Consider the following 17068-nt stretch of genomic DNA (forward strand, 5'->3'; position numbering starts at 1 on the left):
CTTAATATTTATTAGTGTCTTTTTTTTTTATTCAGCATTAAATAACTCTTATTTTAATAATAAAGGCATACAATGAATTGCAGAAGATGCACAAGTAATAACTGTTTAATGACCACACAGTGATCAGGCTGGCTGAGGATTTTTTGCTTTAAACTTCTACATTCTGATTTCATCGCTGGCAAAACAGCCAGTGTGCATCAGTGCAGAGTGCAGGACGTGCCATTGAGGTATGCGTTCATCCTGATCTCCTGGATGATCATCTCTCGACGTTCCAACCTCTCGATCAGTTCCGCTGCCTCGGTCGTATACATCGCCTCTTCCCAACAATACACTTTCCTGCCTACCTCGGAGATCGTTGACCTGTCCATCAATGGCTCTGACTCTTCGTCATCGCTGTCTTCATCATTGTCTTCATCTTTTGGTTCCACAGTGACCGTCTTCTTGTTTCGGCAGCTCACTCCTTCATGATGCCTGGTGCAGGTTATCCTCATAGAAATGGCCAGTAAGACAAGGAACAGTCCCAGACACACACTTGAGACGAAAAGCAGGCCGACCTTTTCAGGATGTTCTACAAAGTAAAGTGTACTTAATTTTATCAATACCCAGGAATGCTTAATGGTTTTGGATTAAATTGTCTGCTAAAAGAATAAAATATAATAATTTTGAAGTAGGAGCACTAGACTTACTCTACCTTTAATGTATCCATATGCCATAAGAGAGTTGCTCACAAGATTGCCATTTTTATCTGGCAGTCTAGACTCCCTGACATCTGGACGTTTCCCTGTGAATACTAAGTAAAAATCACACAGTTATGTTGACATGAACACTTGAATCGAATCCACAAATCATTTAACTACATGTCCTTACCAGCTCTGGTTGTTTTCTGGGGAATTGTGGTAGTTTGGAAAAACTGGGGGTCAGCCTCTTTAAGTAAACTCTGTGGAACTGTCAGTAGGAATAGAGAAAAGGTAAATGTAAAATGATATTCATCAATAAATGAACCATGTGGCCATGCCTGATGTATTTTAACTTTTCATGCAGTTTTTACTTTTAAAAAATTGTCAAACAAGCTTAATTTTATTCAGTAAAATATGCAAAAACACTACACATAGTGCCCTTCACAATTATTGCTTTTCAATATCTATATGGACTTCGTTGTCAGGATAGCACGTCATGAAATTAAGAAGGTATATCCAGAGACGGGCTTCAAAATGAAGTACCAAGGGAACTCTGAAGGAAAACTCGAGCGATAGGAGAGAATCGAATAACTGAGCTCCTGTATGCGGACGATCAGGCCATTTTTGCAGAGTCCATAGAGGAACTGCAAAACATTCTCCAGATTTATGATAACACCCGTTTTGGGTTGAAAATGTATGTGAAAACAGAAACTATGGCATTCAATGTGGACGAAGACATCAAAAGTCAAAAGAGTATCATTTGCATTAATGGTAACAAGATCAAGAATGTACGAAGCTTTAAATACCTCGGTTACACTATTATTAACTCCAAAGAAGAAGAAACACATCTTGACACGAGGATTGGATCTGCATTCCAGAAATGGAACGGATTAAAACGTACTCATGGATCACCACATTTATTTACCAACAAGGGTGAAGTTTCTTACGACCTGTGTCCGACCCCGTCTTTTGTACAGTGTACAAACATGGCAGCTATCTGCCAACGAAACCCAAAAGATCGAAGTAGTCCGGCACGGCTTCTTATGCAAGATGATAAAGGGAGGCTACAAAAGGAAAAGGTCTCCTAAATGTAATGATCCAGAATACGGTGGTCTCAATGGGGAATTGGATTAGAGCTTTAAACTGTCCAATAAATGCGGACTTGCGAGAGAAAACTAAGACCCAGCCCATAAAGCTATTCCGTTTTGAACAACAACTAAAGTACCTGGCACACATTTGCCGAACGGACAATAGTGAACTCCAAAACAAACTTCTATTTGACACGTGATCTTCTAGATGGACAAAGTCTGAGAATCTTCTGGGGTTAGACGCACAACAAATTAGAAGAATAATGATGCTGGAAGTCTGTCTTATCCAACTGTTGGGCCGAGTCCTGACAGGAGCACCCCGAGGAGTACGGTACTCCACTAGGGAACTTGACTGCTCCCCCCACCACATTTTTATTATTGTGGCACATTTGTTTTTGCTGAAAATAATTTCTTGATGAGGGATTTGTTTTTCTCTGAAGAAATCTATTGCAATTAAAAGTTGGATTTTTCTCATTTTTTCAGTACGAGATGAAGCTACTTCACCAAAAGGTGGATTTTTTTCTAATCCTATTTACTACTCTTTACAGGGGGGCAATAATCATGTGCGGGCACTGCAAGTTACTCTATAACTATGAAAAAAAAAACAAAGCAAGGCTAAATCACTTTGTTTTTTTAAATATCCAGTGTTCAAAGAGTACAGGGTGAACTTTTAACAACTCTCACAGTTCCGCCTGAGGAATCACTCTGGCAAGGAAATACACCATCCCCAGAGACCGATGAGTAATACTATTCTCCATTTAAAGTGTCCAATGCCAATCGGAAACAAAAGCTTGATATTTTAACTAATCACCGGAAGTCCTACAGGAAGCACATGAAGTCCTGTAAAGGCATGTGCTTTCTCTACCTCTATTCTATTCAACTCAAAATGAGTTTTTATTTTTGTCGTTGTGCGTCAGGAAAAAATGTATAATATTTAAAAAAGACCCATGGAGTTCATGAAACTTCAATTTCCCACACTCTCAAATAATACACATACAGAGGAACATGCAATAATCTAGAGCACCAGGGAAACTCCAAAACTGAATAACGGTATGTCTAGGATTTACATCCATATGTTTATTTCTTTTTACTATGTAGTATATACATGTTATACCCATACCGCATGAGTAGACAACACTGAGGTACTTCTTTGTTTCAGGCATGCAGGGATTTCTGAATTGTTGATCATTAATGATAAAAAGGCACCGCTGCTTTCCATAGCACAGGTTTTTTACTGTGTCTAGGGCTCCATGATACAAGCACTCTGTTAAACACAAATCAACATAAGCACAGTTAAAATGCAATTAAACCAAACATGAGAGTACGGATAAGTATTATTTGCCTTCATGGTTGGGACATTTTAAGATTATCAGTTAGTCAGTTTTGTCCTGAAGATGAAATCAAAGAGATTCTACCATTAAGAGGATCGTTTTTTTTTTCTGGTTCTATACATATTGTTCACACTGCCAATTTATGTAATATACATTTATAATAAGGTTAACTTAAAAGTAAAACCATCCACAAGCTTTATGTAGTTTAGCTGAGTGAATGTATGCATTTAAAAAAAAAAAAAGGACCAACTTTTGAAATTCTTTGGATTTAGACTGACTCACCAAAGGGAGGTGGTTGCTCTTCCTCTGTAAGACAAGCTGCTTTCTCTCCCAGTTCCCGCCCGTACACAGCCGAATAAATGTTCAGCAACTTTGGGTACTTACAGTGAAGCAGCATTTGATCTCCCTCACATCTTGTTCTATTTTTATTTTCAGCTGAAAGAAAAAAAGTGCATAGCTTGATTAATAAGAGAAGAAAAAAAAAAAACGGCCACTTTATTAGGAACACCTGCTCATTAATACAACTATCCAAATCAGCAGCAGAAGTGCGATGCATGAAATCATGGAGATACAGGTCAAAAGCTTCACTTAACATTCAGATAATAACCAGTTTGGGGGAAACGATGATCTCAGTCACTTTGACTGTGGCATGGATGATGGTGCTAGATGGACTGTTTGACCATTTCGGGGGGTGGGGGTGGGGTGTAATTGTTATTCCTCTACATAGCTAGTATACATGGTTTCTTCAGGATTATGGTGTAACACAACAGTACAGGTAAACAAGACTACATACACTCACTGACACTTTATTGGGAACACTAAACCAACACTGGGTAGTGCCCCCCCAACGCTCTCAAAACAGCCACAATGGCATGGATTCTACAAGAAACGTTCCTTTGAGATTCTGGTCCATGTTGACATGACTGCATTATGCATTTTTCAGGTGCACTTTCATGCTGCGAATCTCCCGTTCTACTTGATTCAGATCCAGTGATAGGGAAAGCAACTGAAGAACATGCTAGAGTTTACACAGAATGGGGCAAAAAGCATTCACATCGGTCCCAAGTTTCCAACTTCCAAATGCTGGTCCATTTCTGAAGTGAGACCAGAGGCTGAGGCAAAAGCCTCAGCAGCAAAACTGCTGGGGAGGGTATCCCCCTCTTGCCAGGGGGTCTCCCTCAGGAAAAAAAAAATTGAAATATACAATTTCCAAGCATTTCAGCTTATTTTTATGAGTTATATTGGTATCAAGACTTGCAAGTAGATTGTGTATCTGCTGACAGTTTATAACAGCACATGTTTAGTGTCTGACAACACTGAGCAGTGTTTATTTTGATGGTGCAACGACCCAGACATCTCATCTCATTATCTCTAGCTGCTTTATCCTGTTCTACAGGGTCGCAGGCAAGCTGGAGCCTATCCCAGCTGACTACGGGCGAAAGGCGGGGTACACCCTGGACAAGTCGCCAGGTCATCACAGGACTGACACAGACAACCATTCACACTCTCATTCACACCTACGGTCAATTTAGAGTCACCAGTTAACCTAACCTGCATGTCTTTGGACTGTGGGGGAAACCGGAGCACCCGGAGGAAACCCACGCGGACACGGGGAGAACATGCAAACTCCACACAGAAAGGCCCTCGTTGGCCACGGGGCTCAAACCCGGACCGTCTTGCTGTGAGGCGACAGCGCTAACCACTACACCACCGTGCCGCCCCGACCCTGACATACATATATAAAATCATAGCTCTGGAAAAAAATTAAGAGACCAATTTTTTCTTAAATCAGCATCTCTATTTATGGTACGCATTTCATTCCAGTGTCTGTGCTGGAATTCTAACAGAAGCACACCTCATTTTACTTAATGAGGTATTGATTAGGTGATCACCTGAACCAAATCTTATTTAACAAGGAAAAGTATCAAAACCACTGCTGTGATCATCACTATCCTCTTGCAATAGGGCCAGTTTGGATGGCAAAAACAGTGCTAGTAGTACCTTAAATTTAATTGGAACACAGGAATATCTATTCAACATGCCAAAAGAATTAAAAAGAAAAGTTTTGAGTGAGAAAAAGAAGGGTTCAATTCTGGCTTTACTGGCAGAGGGATACAGTGAGCGTCAGGTTGCTTCCATCCTCAAAATTTCAAAGATGGCAGTTCATAAGAACAAGGTCAAGCAGCAGACATTGGGGACAACAAAGTCACAGACTGGCAGAGGGCAAAAACAACTCTTCACTGATTGGGATGATTGTCAACTCCTTTGAATGTCATTCAACAACTGTAGGATGACATCAAGTGACCTACAAAAAGAATGGCAAATGGTAACTGGGGTTAAGTGCACGGCAAGGGCGGTTCGAAACAGGCTCCTTCGGGTGGAGTTGAAGTCACGCAAAGCTAGAAAAAAGCCCCTCATCAATGAAAAGCAAAGAAGGGCCAGGCCGAGGTTTGCTAAAGACCATAAGGATTGGACCGTAGAAGACTGGAGGAAGGTTGTCTTCTCTGATGAGTCCAACTTTTAGCCCCCCCCCCCCATCACCTGGTCATCTAATGGCTAGATGAAGACCTGGAGAGGTCTACAAGCCACAGTGTCTCACATCCATTGTGAAATTCGGTGGAGGATTGGTGATGATCTGGGGGTGCTTCAGCAAGGCTGGAATAGAGCAGATTTTTATTTGTGAAGGACACATGAATCAAGCCATGTACAAGGTTATCCTGGAAGAAAACTTGCTTCCTTCTGCTCTGACAATGTTCCCTAACTCTAAGGATTGGGTTTACCAGCAGGACAATGCTCTATGGCACACAGCCAGGTCAATCAAGGTATGGATGGAGGACCACAAGATCAAGACCCTGTCATGGCCAGCCCAATCTCCAGACCTGAACCCCATTGAAAATCTCTGGAATGTGATCAAGAGGAAAATGGATGGTCACAAGACATAAAACAAAGATCATTGAATTTTTGTGCCGGGAGTGGCATGACATCGCCCAAGAGCAACATGAAAGACTGATGGAGAGCATGCCAAGACACATGAAAGCTGTGAGGGTATAACGTCAGGGTTATTCCACCAAATATTGATTTCTGAACTCATCCTAAGTTCAAACATTAGTACTGTGTTGTTTAATGCTGAATATGATCTTGATTTCTGTGCATTATTCAAGGTCTGAAAAACAATTCATCTTCTTTGTTATTTTGACCAGTTGTCATTTTCTGAAATTAAATGCTCCAAGTGACAATATTTTTATGTGAAATTTGGGGAAATGTGAGTAGTTTATGGAATAAAACAAAAATGTTCATGTTCCTCAAACACTTACCTATAAATAGTAAAACTAGAGAAACTGATAATTTTGCAGTGGTCCCTTAATTCTTTTTCCAGAGCTGTACACATGCACACTTGTTTAAGCTGTTAATCAGTCCATAAACAGTTATCGGCAAGTTTAAGCTTCGATAAATCCTGACGGATCACTGCCATTACACTTTAGATTTTTTTGATGCAGTGTTTTTTCATGTCTTGTCAAATCAGCTGGTTTGGATATCATTTTGTGGGTCTGACCCACCAGATGCGGGTCACTTTGGTGGTCTGTATTCAGTGAGAGACCCATCTGCAGGCAGAAACACCTTGCTGTTGAGACAGATCAGAGAATGGCCAGACTGATCCGAGCAGACAAGAAAACTACAGTAACTCAAATAACCACTCTTTACAAACATGGTGAGTAGAGAAGCATTTCACAGTGCACAACATGGTAAACTTTGTGCTCTGGTTTCCACTCCTGTCAGCCAAGAACAGGAATACGAAGCCCCTTTTACACAGTGATCCCACAATATTGCCATAAAGAAGACCCTCAATATGCCGGCTTTGGTTGTCGACACTGAACCAAACAAAGGTGGCATAAAGTTATGCCAGTGTGTGACCAACATCTATGCTGCAGTAAAAGTGTCTGAGATCACATTTTTCCCAGTCTGATATCTGGTATGAACATTAACTGAAGGTCTTGACCTGTACCTGCATGATTTTATGCATTGCATTGCTGATACATGATTAGCTGGCTGGTTAATTGCATGAATAAGCAAGTGTAAAAGGGGTCCTATTAAAATAGCTAGTGAGTGTCAATAATGCACATGGATTGTACTCACTGGGTTTGCAGCTGTATGACACATGAAGGTGTTTGGTGGTTCCAGGACAGGGGTCAAGGCCAAACAGACGGTAATTTACCAAGACTTGACAGTTTCTCCGGTCTTGGCATTCTGATAGCATCTTCTGTTTAAAAAATAAATAAATATAAAAAAATAAAAACTTTTAAACTGTAGTACATTAGTGCTAGCTGCCTAACATGGCAGAATTTAGTGTTTAGACAGCCCTCGTTTTATTTATTTATTTAGCTTCGCCTGGTAAGTACAATGACAGATAGGCAGGGACACCACAACAGTGAAAACCAATTACTGTGGGCCCAAAAAAGTATATTACAGTAAGAATACAAAAATACAACATTAATAGCAGCAGGTAATTTGGCTCGCGAGACTTCTTGCAGTATTACATTTCAAACAAATTGACTTAAAGCTACAAGAATCCTCATGATTGTAATTGGAAAGAGCGTCATTATAGTATTTCTTGAGTAATGTTTTAAATTGCAGCAGGTTTAAGTTCTTGCATCTTAAGTTAGATGGTAGACAATTCCAGACACGTGTAACTCGGACAAGATAGGACCGTTGAAAAGTTGCAGTCCTACATTTGCGTGGCCGAAAGAGAATCGTGTTTGTGTTGGACGTAGATCTTGTCGCTCATCTAGGAATATCAGGGGATGGTAGCACATCAGCAGACAACTGAACAAGGCCATTTGTAGCTTTAAAGAAGAAAACAAGGTCCATGTATTCATGCCAGTATGAAATTGGCATCAGCTCCAATATAGTAAGCCTGTCTGTGTATGACTCACAACAGAGGAAGGGAAGATTCAATATGAATTTTGAAGCCCGTCTCAATGCGCTTGATCAGCTCGATGGTCTGAGGACACCAAATCTGACTTGCATAACCAAGGATAGGGCGAACCACAGCAAGATAAAGGGCGCGACGAGTCCTTGTGCTTGTGATTTCAACTGCACTTCTTCATAAGAACCCCAGTAGTTTGTTGGCCTTGGCACATCTATCCAGTACGTGCTTGGTCCAGGTGAGATCGTTTGATACCCAGATTCCAAGGCACTGGGTATACGCAACCTGTGTTGGCATCTATTCAGTTTCAGAATCAGTGGCATAAATTTAATACCACAGAATGAATTCAACCCTGAAGATGTTTATGTGTATGATTGAAGGCTCTCACCTGCAGTGCTGTAGGTGCATTGCAGTATGTGCGAGGTGCGTGAGGTCTGTAGAAGGCAGACTGCACAGAGATGGTGGAGTGGCGTGGACAAGAAAGCAGCAGAAGCTCACCATCACGGGCATGTGCTGAGTGACTGATGATGATCCTGAATAAATAAGCTGGGCAACAGACACAAATGGGAAGTGGAGATTTTATTTTATCTTGCACATAGAAAGTTCTCATCTCATTATCTCTAGCCGCTTTATCCTGTTCTACAGGGTCGCAGGCAAGCTGGAGCCTATCCCAGCTGACTACGGGGGAAAGGCGGGGTACACCCTGGACAAGTCGCCAGGTCATCACAGGGCTGACACATAGACACAGACAACCATTCACACTCACACTCACACCTACGGTCAATTTAGAGTCACCAGTTAACCGAACCTGCATGTCTTTGGACTGTGGGGGAAACCGGAGCACTCGGAGGAAACCCACGCGGACACGGGGAGAACATGCAAACTCCGTTGGCCACGGGGCTCGAACCCGGACCTTCTTGCTGTGAGGCGACAGCGCTAACCACTACACCACCATGCCGCCCGCAACCAGCTTATTGTACTTTTTTTTTTAAAATGTTTTTCTCCCTAACAGATTTGTTTGTTTTTTAATTGAATTGTACAGGTTATAGGTCACATTAAGGATGGGAAAAGTTATGAAATTATTTATTGTGGTCTCATTTTTTTTTTTACATCAGAAAAACCTATCATTTTAACAGGGTATGTACATCTTTTATATCCACCAAGTCTCTGTGGTGAACTTTCATTTCATTTGGACATTTACTGTATTTTTCTTTTGTATGATACACATTAACCATGTTGTAAAATATTTCACGGGAATTTTACTCACGGTTTGTTTTTATTCACAACGTGATTCTGTCCCCCTTATCATGTCCAACTTGTTTTATTTCAATTTCATTTCTTTAAATTAATTTATACTTCAAGTTTTACCGGATTCATCAATATTTTACTTTAGTTCCTTCAGAAGCTTTGAATTTGGAGGAGTCTAACTCTTAAAACTGCAGATCAGGTAATGGGTTATAACAACTCATGCATCATAATGGGGCATTGGATAGTTTTTATTTATTTATTGTTAAAGTTTTATTGAAAAATTAACACTCATGAAAGCATAATGATTATCCTAACTATACCTGCTTTGTGATAAACTTTGTTAAATCACCTTCTTTTCACTGAACTAGTAAATACATAGTGATAAAAAGGTTATAGTCAGGACACAAGTGAAAAATCTTTCTGCTTGTCCGACTGGAAAAGTGGATTAAAAAGTTAATGTCGAGCCCTGCAGTATGTGAATACACATGTCAAGATCTTCCAGTTAGGTCATGAGGTTAAATGTATGACACAGTATTTGCTATAAATACCATACTCCTGTCATCTCCTGTTATCTCCACAGCCGAGGTGAGTGAAATTTTTCATACTTTCGATGTCCATTTAGAACTCCATAACTGATGGAGTGAGATTCCTTCATTACTAGACTATCCCTGTTGCCTATAATTCACTGTGCTGTGCACAAATACCTACAAACTGTTCTTGGCACTCAAGAAGTGCAATATCAGTATGGCACTCATTTCTCTGTCCCTTGCCAAGCGAGGGCTGCCTGAGTACTCTGAACTTTTCACACCACCTACACCTGCAAGCCTGCGAATATGTGCCACTATAATGTGGTTGGGTGATCCTCCTTTTCCATGCTTGTGGAAGTTAGCTGGACTCCAAAACCATGCATACAGGAGCCAGAATGGCTTCAGCTCAGTTCTTCAGCTCTCAACAATGGCTTGGCTTGAATAAGCACAGCTAACATGATCAAGTATAATTTTCCTCACTACACAACCATTGCTAGCTAGCTGAACCACTAAGACACAACAATGGGACTGGAGTAGACTTTTCAGATTTTAGCTGTGACTAAAACTATTCAGGACCAGCACAGTTATCATGGGAAATTCACTAAAATGTTCCAGGGAAAATGGCTGTAAGCCAACAGTGTTTAGAGCAAATACTATATTATACAGTTACGACTTTGTTGAATGTTCTCAGCATGAGTTCTCACATACTGTATGCACAAGATGATATCCAAGTAATATTCACCGTCCCAGGTGATTATCCAGTGTTAACAGAACCACAGGTAGCATTCAGCAACTGCCACAGAGTAAGGCCCTGTCCACACGGCAACGGATTCAGGTGACTCCGATACAATTGCTTATCGTTTAGGCCTGGCGTCCACACGGCACCGGCGTTTTGGGTGCCCAAAACGCAATCTTTTTGAGAACGGGTTCCAGAGTGGAAAGATCTGGCAACGTTGCCGTTGTGAAGTCGTCTGGATGAGTAGAACGGATTTGTTTACGATGACGTCACAACCACATGACTGTCAGTGCTTCACGCCGGGTAGAAGTGTAACGAACTCGATGCGAGTTGTCAACAAATCCTATAACTTGGTTCATGAAACGCGCTTACAAAATATTTTCACTGTGAATATTTATTGTGTAATGGTGCAAAGTGAGAGAGAGACTCTGCCCTTAGGGCAGAGTCAATCCCGCCAGCAAAAATAGGAAAAAAAAAAAGGAGCGATCTTACCTCTTCAGATGTGGGTTTAAGTCCTACAATACATTCCTCAAAAAGGGCGTAGAAGAAATTAATCCATCAACGTGCATCATTCAATTTATTCCGGACAATTAAAGACACCGCCTTCCGCGTAGAATCATACGTCATCCTCGTCGCCATATTGGATAGGTCAAAGCGAAGAATAAAGATTCATGTGCTGCGTTTAACTGTACCAACAGGTTTACCGTTGTTGTACCAACAGGTTGTACCTGTTGTACCATTGTTGTACACTGTTGTACCAACAGGTTTACCGTTTTCTTTTTGGAACCCGTTCTCAAAAAGATTGCGTTTTGGGCACCCAAAACGCCGGTGCCGTGTGGACGCCAGGCCCAAACGATAAGCAATTGTATCGGAGTCACCTGAATCCGTTGCCGTGTGGACAGGGCCTAAAAGTACCAGTTTGGAATTAGCATTGTGGGAAAATGTCCAAAATAATATTCGCATAACCTGTAGTTTACAGCTGCTTTCTTCACATAGACTTGGACTACATGTTAAGTTACATATCATTGCAGTAGCAGTGCAAGGATTCTATTCAATCATTTGTTTAGTATTTGTTTAGCACCTACGATATTAGGGCGCCAATTTATAATTATGCTTTTTATTTTCACCAGAACTGTTTGTTCTTAATTTTTTTTTTAGGATGACCTCAGTTCATGTGGGGTCATCAGGTGAAGTGGGGCATTTAATAATTTTCTTCCACTGTGCTATTAAAATCATTTATGAAAATTGTGAATTAAACTAACTTTTTAAATTAAAAAGTCACTGTTGCCCAGGTGTAATTATTGTGGGCATTGTGACTATAAAAATGTATTCTCAGTGATGGTAGGGGAGAGCAGGAAGACTTGGGACAAGTTTTCAGCTTTTGTAGATTGTGTGAAATTCTTTGCAGGTAGCGTCACATTCAGATTAGAGAACATGTACTATAACCTCTTACCACAACATTAGTTTCTCAGCTTGTCACATATAGTGGCCTTCAGGCTTCACTTTTTCTGTCATTATTTTTTGCGGCGAGACTTGGGACATAGTGGGGAGACATGGAACAAGAATAAAATACCGAGGCCTACATGCTTAATTTTTATTTATCATCAAAACTTGTAACATATGAACTGTATGAACACACAATGCTGGTACAGCCATAGAAAAAAAATATATATATAAAATCGGTTTACCCAAAACCTGACGCAACAAAACAGTTCCATTCTCAAGAAGGAATGAAATAAATTTAATCCTCATCCAGGTACACCCACATTTTTAAGAATTTTCTTTTTTTATATTTGTAAACCACAAGAAAAAAAAAACCCTGCAACATGAACTGTCCCAACTCTCCCCATCTGGCCATTTTGAAAAAAAAAATCCTTAAATGTTTTTTTTTCCTGATAATTTAATTTAATAAATAATACTATACATGGTAACTCTAGGCTACATGTTTTAATTCCTAACAAATCGTGAATTCACCATGTACATTACGCCATAGAATGGAGATGGAGTCACCATCTCCATTCTACGATGTGATGTACATGGTGAATTCAGGAACTGTTAGGAAGTAGAAAATACACATTTTGGTTGACAAAAATATTGAACTGCACAAACCTTATTGCAGTGTCCAGCTTTCCATCTCAAAAGAAAGTAAGTTACTCTCAGGGGCAACATGTAACTTCTGATGTAATCTAAAACCTGATTGGTTGAAAGTAATTTAGGGGAATACAAACTGTCCCCAGTCTCTTCTGTCCCAAGTCTCCCCACTCTCCTCTACTTCTAAACTTAAGTACTCTAATGGTCATAACTTGGGTAGGTATTGAAATGTGGTGTCTCCTTATAAAACAACATAATTTCACATCAGAAATGGTTTAGCCACTTCATCCAACTATAACTATGCTGTATGCATGATAAATTGGGCCACTTATTCCACTTAACCTGTCAGCCTAAATATAAAAATATCCAAAATGTAAAAGTCAGAAATAATTAAACAAAAATAAAGTGAATTTGCTTCAACTGATTGTTTTAATTAGGCTACTAAATATCTCACATTATTATACATACAGGACACTTTTTCTCAATGGAAAAAAAAACGTATTCTATTCCCTTCTAGCAGGTTCTATTCAGTTGGTTTGATAGCATATTAGCATATCGCTTATCCTATGTGTATTACATCAACCTACCCAATGGAGAATGAGTGTTGAATATCCATCCATCCATTATGTGTAACCACTTATCCTGTGCAGGATCGCGGGCAAGCTGGAGCCTATCCCAGCTGACAACAGGCGAAAGGCGGGGTACACCCTGGACAAGCCGCCAGGTCATCGCAAGGCAGACACATAGAAACAAACAACCATTCACACTCACATTCACACCTACGGTCAATTTAGAGCCACCAATTAGCCTAACCTGCATGTCTTTGGACCGGAGCACCTGGAGGAAACCCCCCACAGACACAGGGAGAACATGCAAACTCCACACAGAAAGGCCCCCGTTGGCCACTGGGCTCAAACCCAGAACCTTCCTGCTGTGAGGCAACAGTGCTAACCACTACAACACTGTACCGCCCAGCGTTGAATATGGTTTATGAGATTGGATGGTTGTCAAGACATGACGTCACACATCAGAGATGCAAAACTTCCATGCTAGCGAGGACTACGACAATTTGTAAACAAACATGGCTGCCAGGTTTGCGTCGTTACATACGAAAGAGAAAGGTGCTGAACACCTGAAAGGAACGTGTATTATAATAATAATAATGGCTTTTTTCACAGTATATCACATATACTCCATTCAGCTAGCATGATATTGAACTCCTCTTCGACTCATTCAATATCATACTAGCTGAATGGAATATAACCGATATACCACGAAAAAAGCCAGCCAATATTATTTAAATAGACAGAGGTGGGCTGGCACAGTGATGTAGTGGTTAGCACGGTCACCTCACAGCAAGAAGGTCCTGGGCTCAAGCCCAGCAGCCGGCGAGGGCCTTTCTCTGTGGAGTTTGCATGTTCTCCCCGTGTCTGTGTGGGTTTCCTCCAGGTGCTCCGGTTTCCCCCAAAGTCCAAAGGCATGCAGGTTAGGTTAACTGGTGACTCTAAATTGACCGTAGGTGTGAGTGTGAATCGTTGTCTTTGTCTATGTGTCAGCCCTGTGATGACCTGGTGACTTGTCCAGGGTGTACTCCGCCTTTCACCCGTAGTCAGCTGGGATAGGCTCCAGCTTGCCTGCGACCCTGTAGAACAGGATAAAGCGGCTAGAGATAATGGATGGATGGATAGACAGAGGTGGCTGATGGACCCTTCATATCAGCTCATGTGTGATTCAGAAGAAGAAACCTTTATTTGTCACATGCACACTTCAAGCACAGTGAAATTCATCCTCTGCATTTAACCCATCTGAAGCAGTGAACACACACACGCACAGCGACACTACACCTTGCTCAAGGGCACTTCAGCCCAAGGCCGCCCCACGTTAATCTAACTGCATGTCTTTGGACTGTGGAGGAAACCCACACAGACACCATGCAAACTCCACACAGAAAGGCCCCCGCCGGCCACTGGGTTCGAACCCAGGACCTTCTTGCTCTGAGGCGACAGTGCTAACCACTACACCACCGTTCATATCCATTCCCTTGTATGACATGTACAGTATAATGATAAACCTTGCTGGACCGTGTAAGAGTTAATTGACCAGCGCAGGGTTTGATTTCAATCCTGAAAGGGTTAAATGAGCAGTGAGGATTTTGCTGGGTGGGATTCTTCCTGATGACTCATCCCTTTAATCACTATCTGGGCTAGTTATTTTTCCTTCATCATAAATAACTTGATTATGTTGTAAACACCTAGCCATCATGTCAGTCTCTTAATCAGTGCTGCTATTATTATTATTGTTATTATTATTATTGGCGTGAGAAGGAGCCTGGGGCGGCACGGTGGTGTAGTGGTTAGTGCTGTTGCCTCACAGCAAGAAGGTCCGGGTTCGAGCCCCGTGGCCGGCGAGGGCCTTTCTGTGTATAGAGTTTGCATGTTCTCCCCGTGGGTTTCCTCCGGGTGCTCCGGTTTCCCCCACAGTCCAAAGACATGCAGGTTAGGTTAACTGGTGACTCTAAATTGACTGTAGGTGTGAATGTGAGTGTGAATGGTTGTCTGTGTCTATGTGTCAGCCCTGTGATGACCTGGCGACTTGTCCAGGGTGTACTCCGCCTTTCGCCCGTAGTCAGCTGGGATAGGGTCGCTGCCTGCGACCCTGTAGAACAGGATAAAGCGGCTACAGATAATGAGATGAGAGAAGATGAGAAGGAGCCTTGTACTAACTTGAGAAGTCGGAGAGTCCATGCATTTCCTCACTGCCCAGGAGGAGAACACTGTAGAGAATGTAGTGAAAACTCCAGCCGCCGGAGGCGCCTCTGTGGGACCTGCAGCCGCTCACTGACTCCACCGAGATCATCTTCATCTTCATCAGTGCTCGGGTTCTCTGTTAAAGCCATTCAGGAGGAGTTATTATTATTATTATTATTATTATTATGCCAAGAGTTAGAATAGAAACAAAACCAAAACACACCTACGTGTAGCTCATGGAGTTTCTAACAGCTTTCTCCTGTCTGATCATATACCTTTCACAGCTGTCCGGTAATTTATGGCTCCTTTCACACGCGTGGTATTCGGAGGAAATTCAGACCAACCGTGAGCTCGGAAGCAGAACATCCGCGGATGACACAGAGCCGCATGTTTCAGTCCCAGTGGGAGAAAATAACAAGTGCGCAACAAGTGAAACGTGTCCTGTAAAGGTCGTTTCCCCGCGACTCAGTTGGTTTTCATGTCTTCTCCGTCAGAGTTGAGTTCTACTCTCAGCTTCCACCGACGGTACCGTAATAACTCCTGTCACGCTTTAATATTTAAAAGAATAACATAACTCTGGTTTGAGTACTGGTGGGGGCGTGGCACTGACTGCCTCCCATCATTATAGGCTCAAGTGGAGTCGGATAATTTGCATACAGCAACCTAATGTCTTGGCAAACCCCGCCCCCACGCCATAAGCCTTATAAACAAAGTGTTAACAGTAAAATGAGAAGAATTAATTCTACCAGCCGACACTTTATTTTGTTTTGCTTCATAATGATGCAATTTTTCGTTCATTTAGTCATTTTAAGAAGAAACCTAGCGGCTAGAGATAATGAGATGAGAAGTCATTCTACTTGCATGTTTTTGTAAGGTGGGATGAAACATGACTGGAGGAAAGTTTTAAAGAGACCAAGAATGAAAACTTGAATGATTTGCTGCTTGTAACACCATCATGACACCCTTCCATTTTTCATATCTATATTATCCATCCATCCATCCATTATCTGTAGCCGCTTTATCCTGTCCTACAGGGTCGCAGGCAAACTGGAGCCTATCCCAGCTGACTATGGGCGAGAGGCGGGGTACACCCTGGACAAGTCACCAGGTCATCACAGAGCCGACACATAGACACAGACAACCATTCACACTCACATTCACACCTACAGTCAATTTAGAGTCACCAATTAGCCTAAGCTGCATGTCTTTGGCCTGTGAGGGAAACCGGAGCACCTGGAGGAAACCCACACAGACACGGGGAGAGCATGCAAACTCCACGCAGAAAGGCCCTTGTCGGCCGCTCTGCTCGAACCCAGGACCTTCTTGCTGTGAGGCGACAGTGCTAACCACTACACCACGCCTATATCTATATTAGAGTTTTAATTATTAGTTCATAAACAATACTGACACCCATCTAGTACACAATTAGGACTACTGGTTGGAAGGTTTTGAGTTCAAATCCCAGCATTGTCAAGATGCCACTGCTTGGCCCTTGAGCAAGGTTTTTGTTTGTTTGTTGTTTTTTTGTTTTTGTTTTTTTGTTAGAGAACATATCTAAATAAACAGCATCATGAAACTCAATGAGCTATAAAACAAGTCTGGGATAATTCCATCATCACAGTCATTGCCGTGCGGTATGCCATTACCTGAGATCGAGGACAGCGTATGCTTTCCTGGCATGTCACACCAGGACCTCGGG

At 41.7% G+C, this 17068-nt stretch overlaps 1 protein-coding gene across 4 annotated transcripts; it reads right to left on the minus strand.

Annotated features, from left to right (window-relative positions):
• Positions 1-7: 7 nt before the first annotated feature.
• Positions 8-15911, minus strand: eva1c (eva-1 homolog C (C. elegans)). Of its 4 annotated transcripts, none has more exons than XM_060908200.1 (9): positions 15645-15911; positions 15346-15505; positions 8409-8566; positions 7231-7354; positions 3379-3531; positions 2886-3029; positions 868-945; positions 692-790; positions 8-568 (listed from the first exon to the last, which is right to left on the minus strand). In XM_060908200.1, the coding sequence occupies exons 2-9, from the start codon at positions 15488-15490 to the stop codon at positions 198-200; spliced, it is 1272 nt and encodes a 423-aa protein (XP_060764183.1). In that variant the 5' UTR covers positions 15491-15505; positions 15645-15911; the 3' UTR covers positions 8-197. The 4 variants fall into 4 exon arrangements, with proteins under 4 accessions (XP_060764183.1, XP_060764184.1, XP_060764181.1 ...); XM_060908201.1 differs by having other exon boundaries at positions 7231-7351; positions 15597-15911; XM_060908198.1 differs by having other exon boundaries at positions 15597-15911.
• Positions 15912-17068: the final 1157 nt, after the last annotated feature.

Source organism: Neoarius graeffei, chromosome 25 (assembly GCF_027579695.1).
Source record: "Neoarius graeffei isolate fNeoGra1 chromosome 25, fNeoGra1.pri, whole genome shotgun sequence".
NCBI lineage: Eukaryota > Metazoa > Chordata > Actinopteri > Siluriformes > Ariidae > Neoarius > Neoarius graeffei.

Coding starts and splice junctions, on each gene's coding strand:
- eva1c (XM_060908200.1), bottom strand. CDS start 15,490: ATGAAGATGAAGATGATCTCGGTGGAGTCAGTGAGCGGCTGCAGGTCC. Junction 3,030..3,378: donor AGAGCAACCACCTCCCTTTG/GTGAGTCAGTCT, acceptor TGTGTTTAACAG/AGTGCTTGTATCATGGAGCC. Junction 569..691: donor GGCATATGGATACATTAAAG/GTAGAGTAAGTC, acceptor TTTACTTTGTAG/AACATCCTGAAAAGGTCGGC.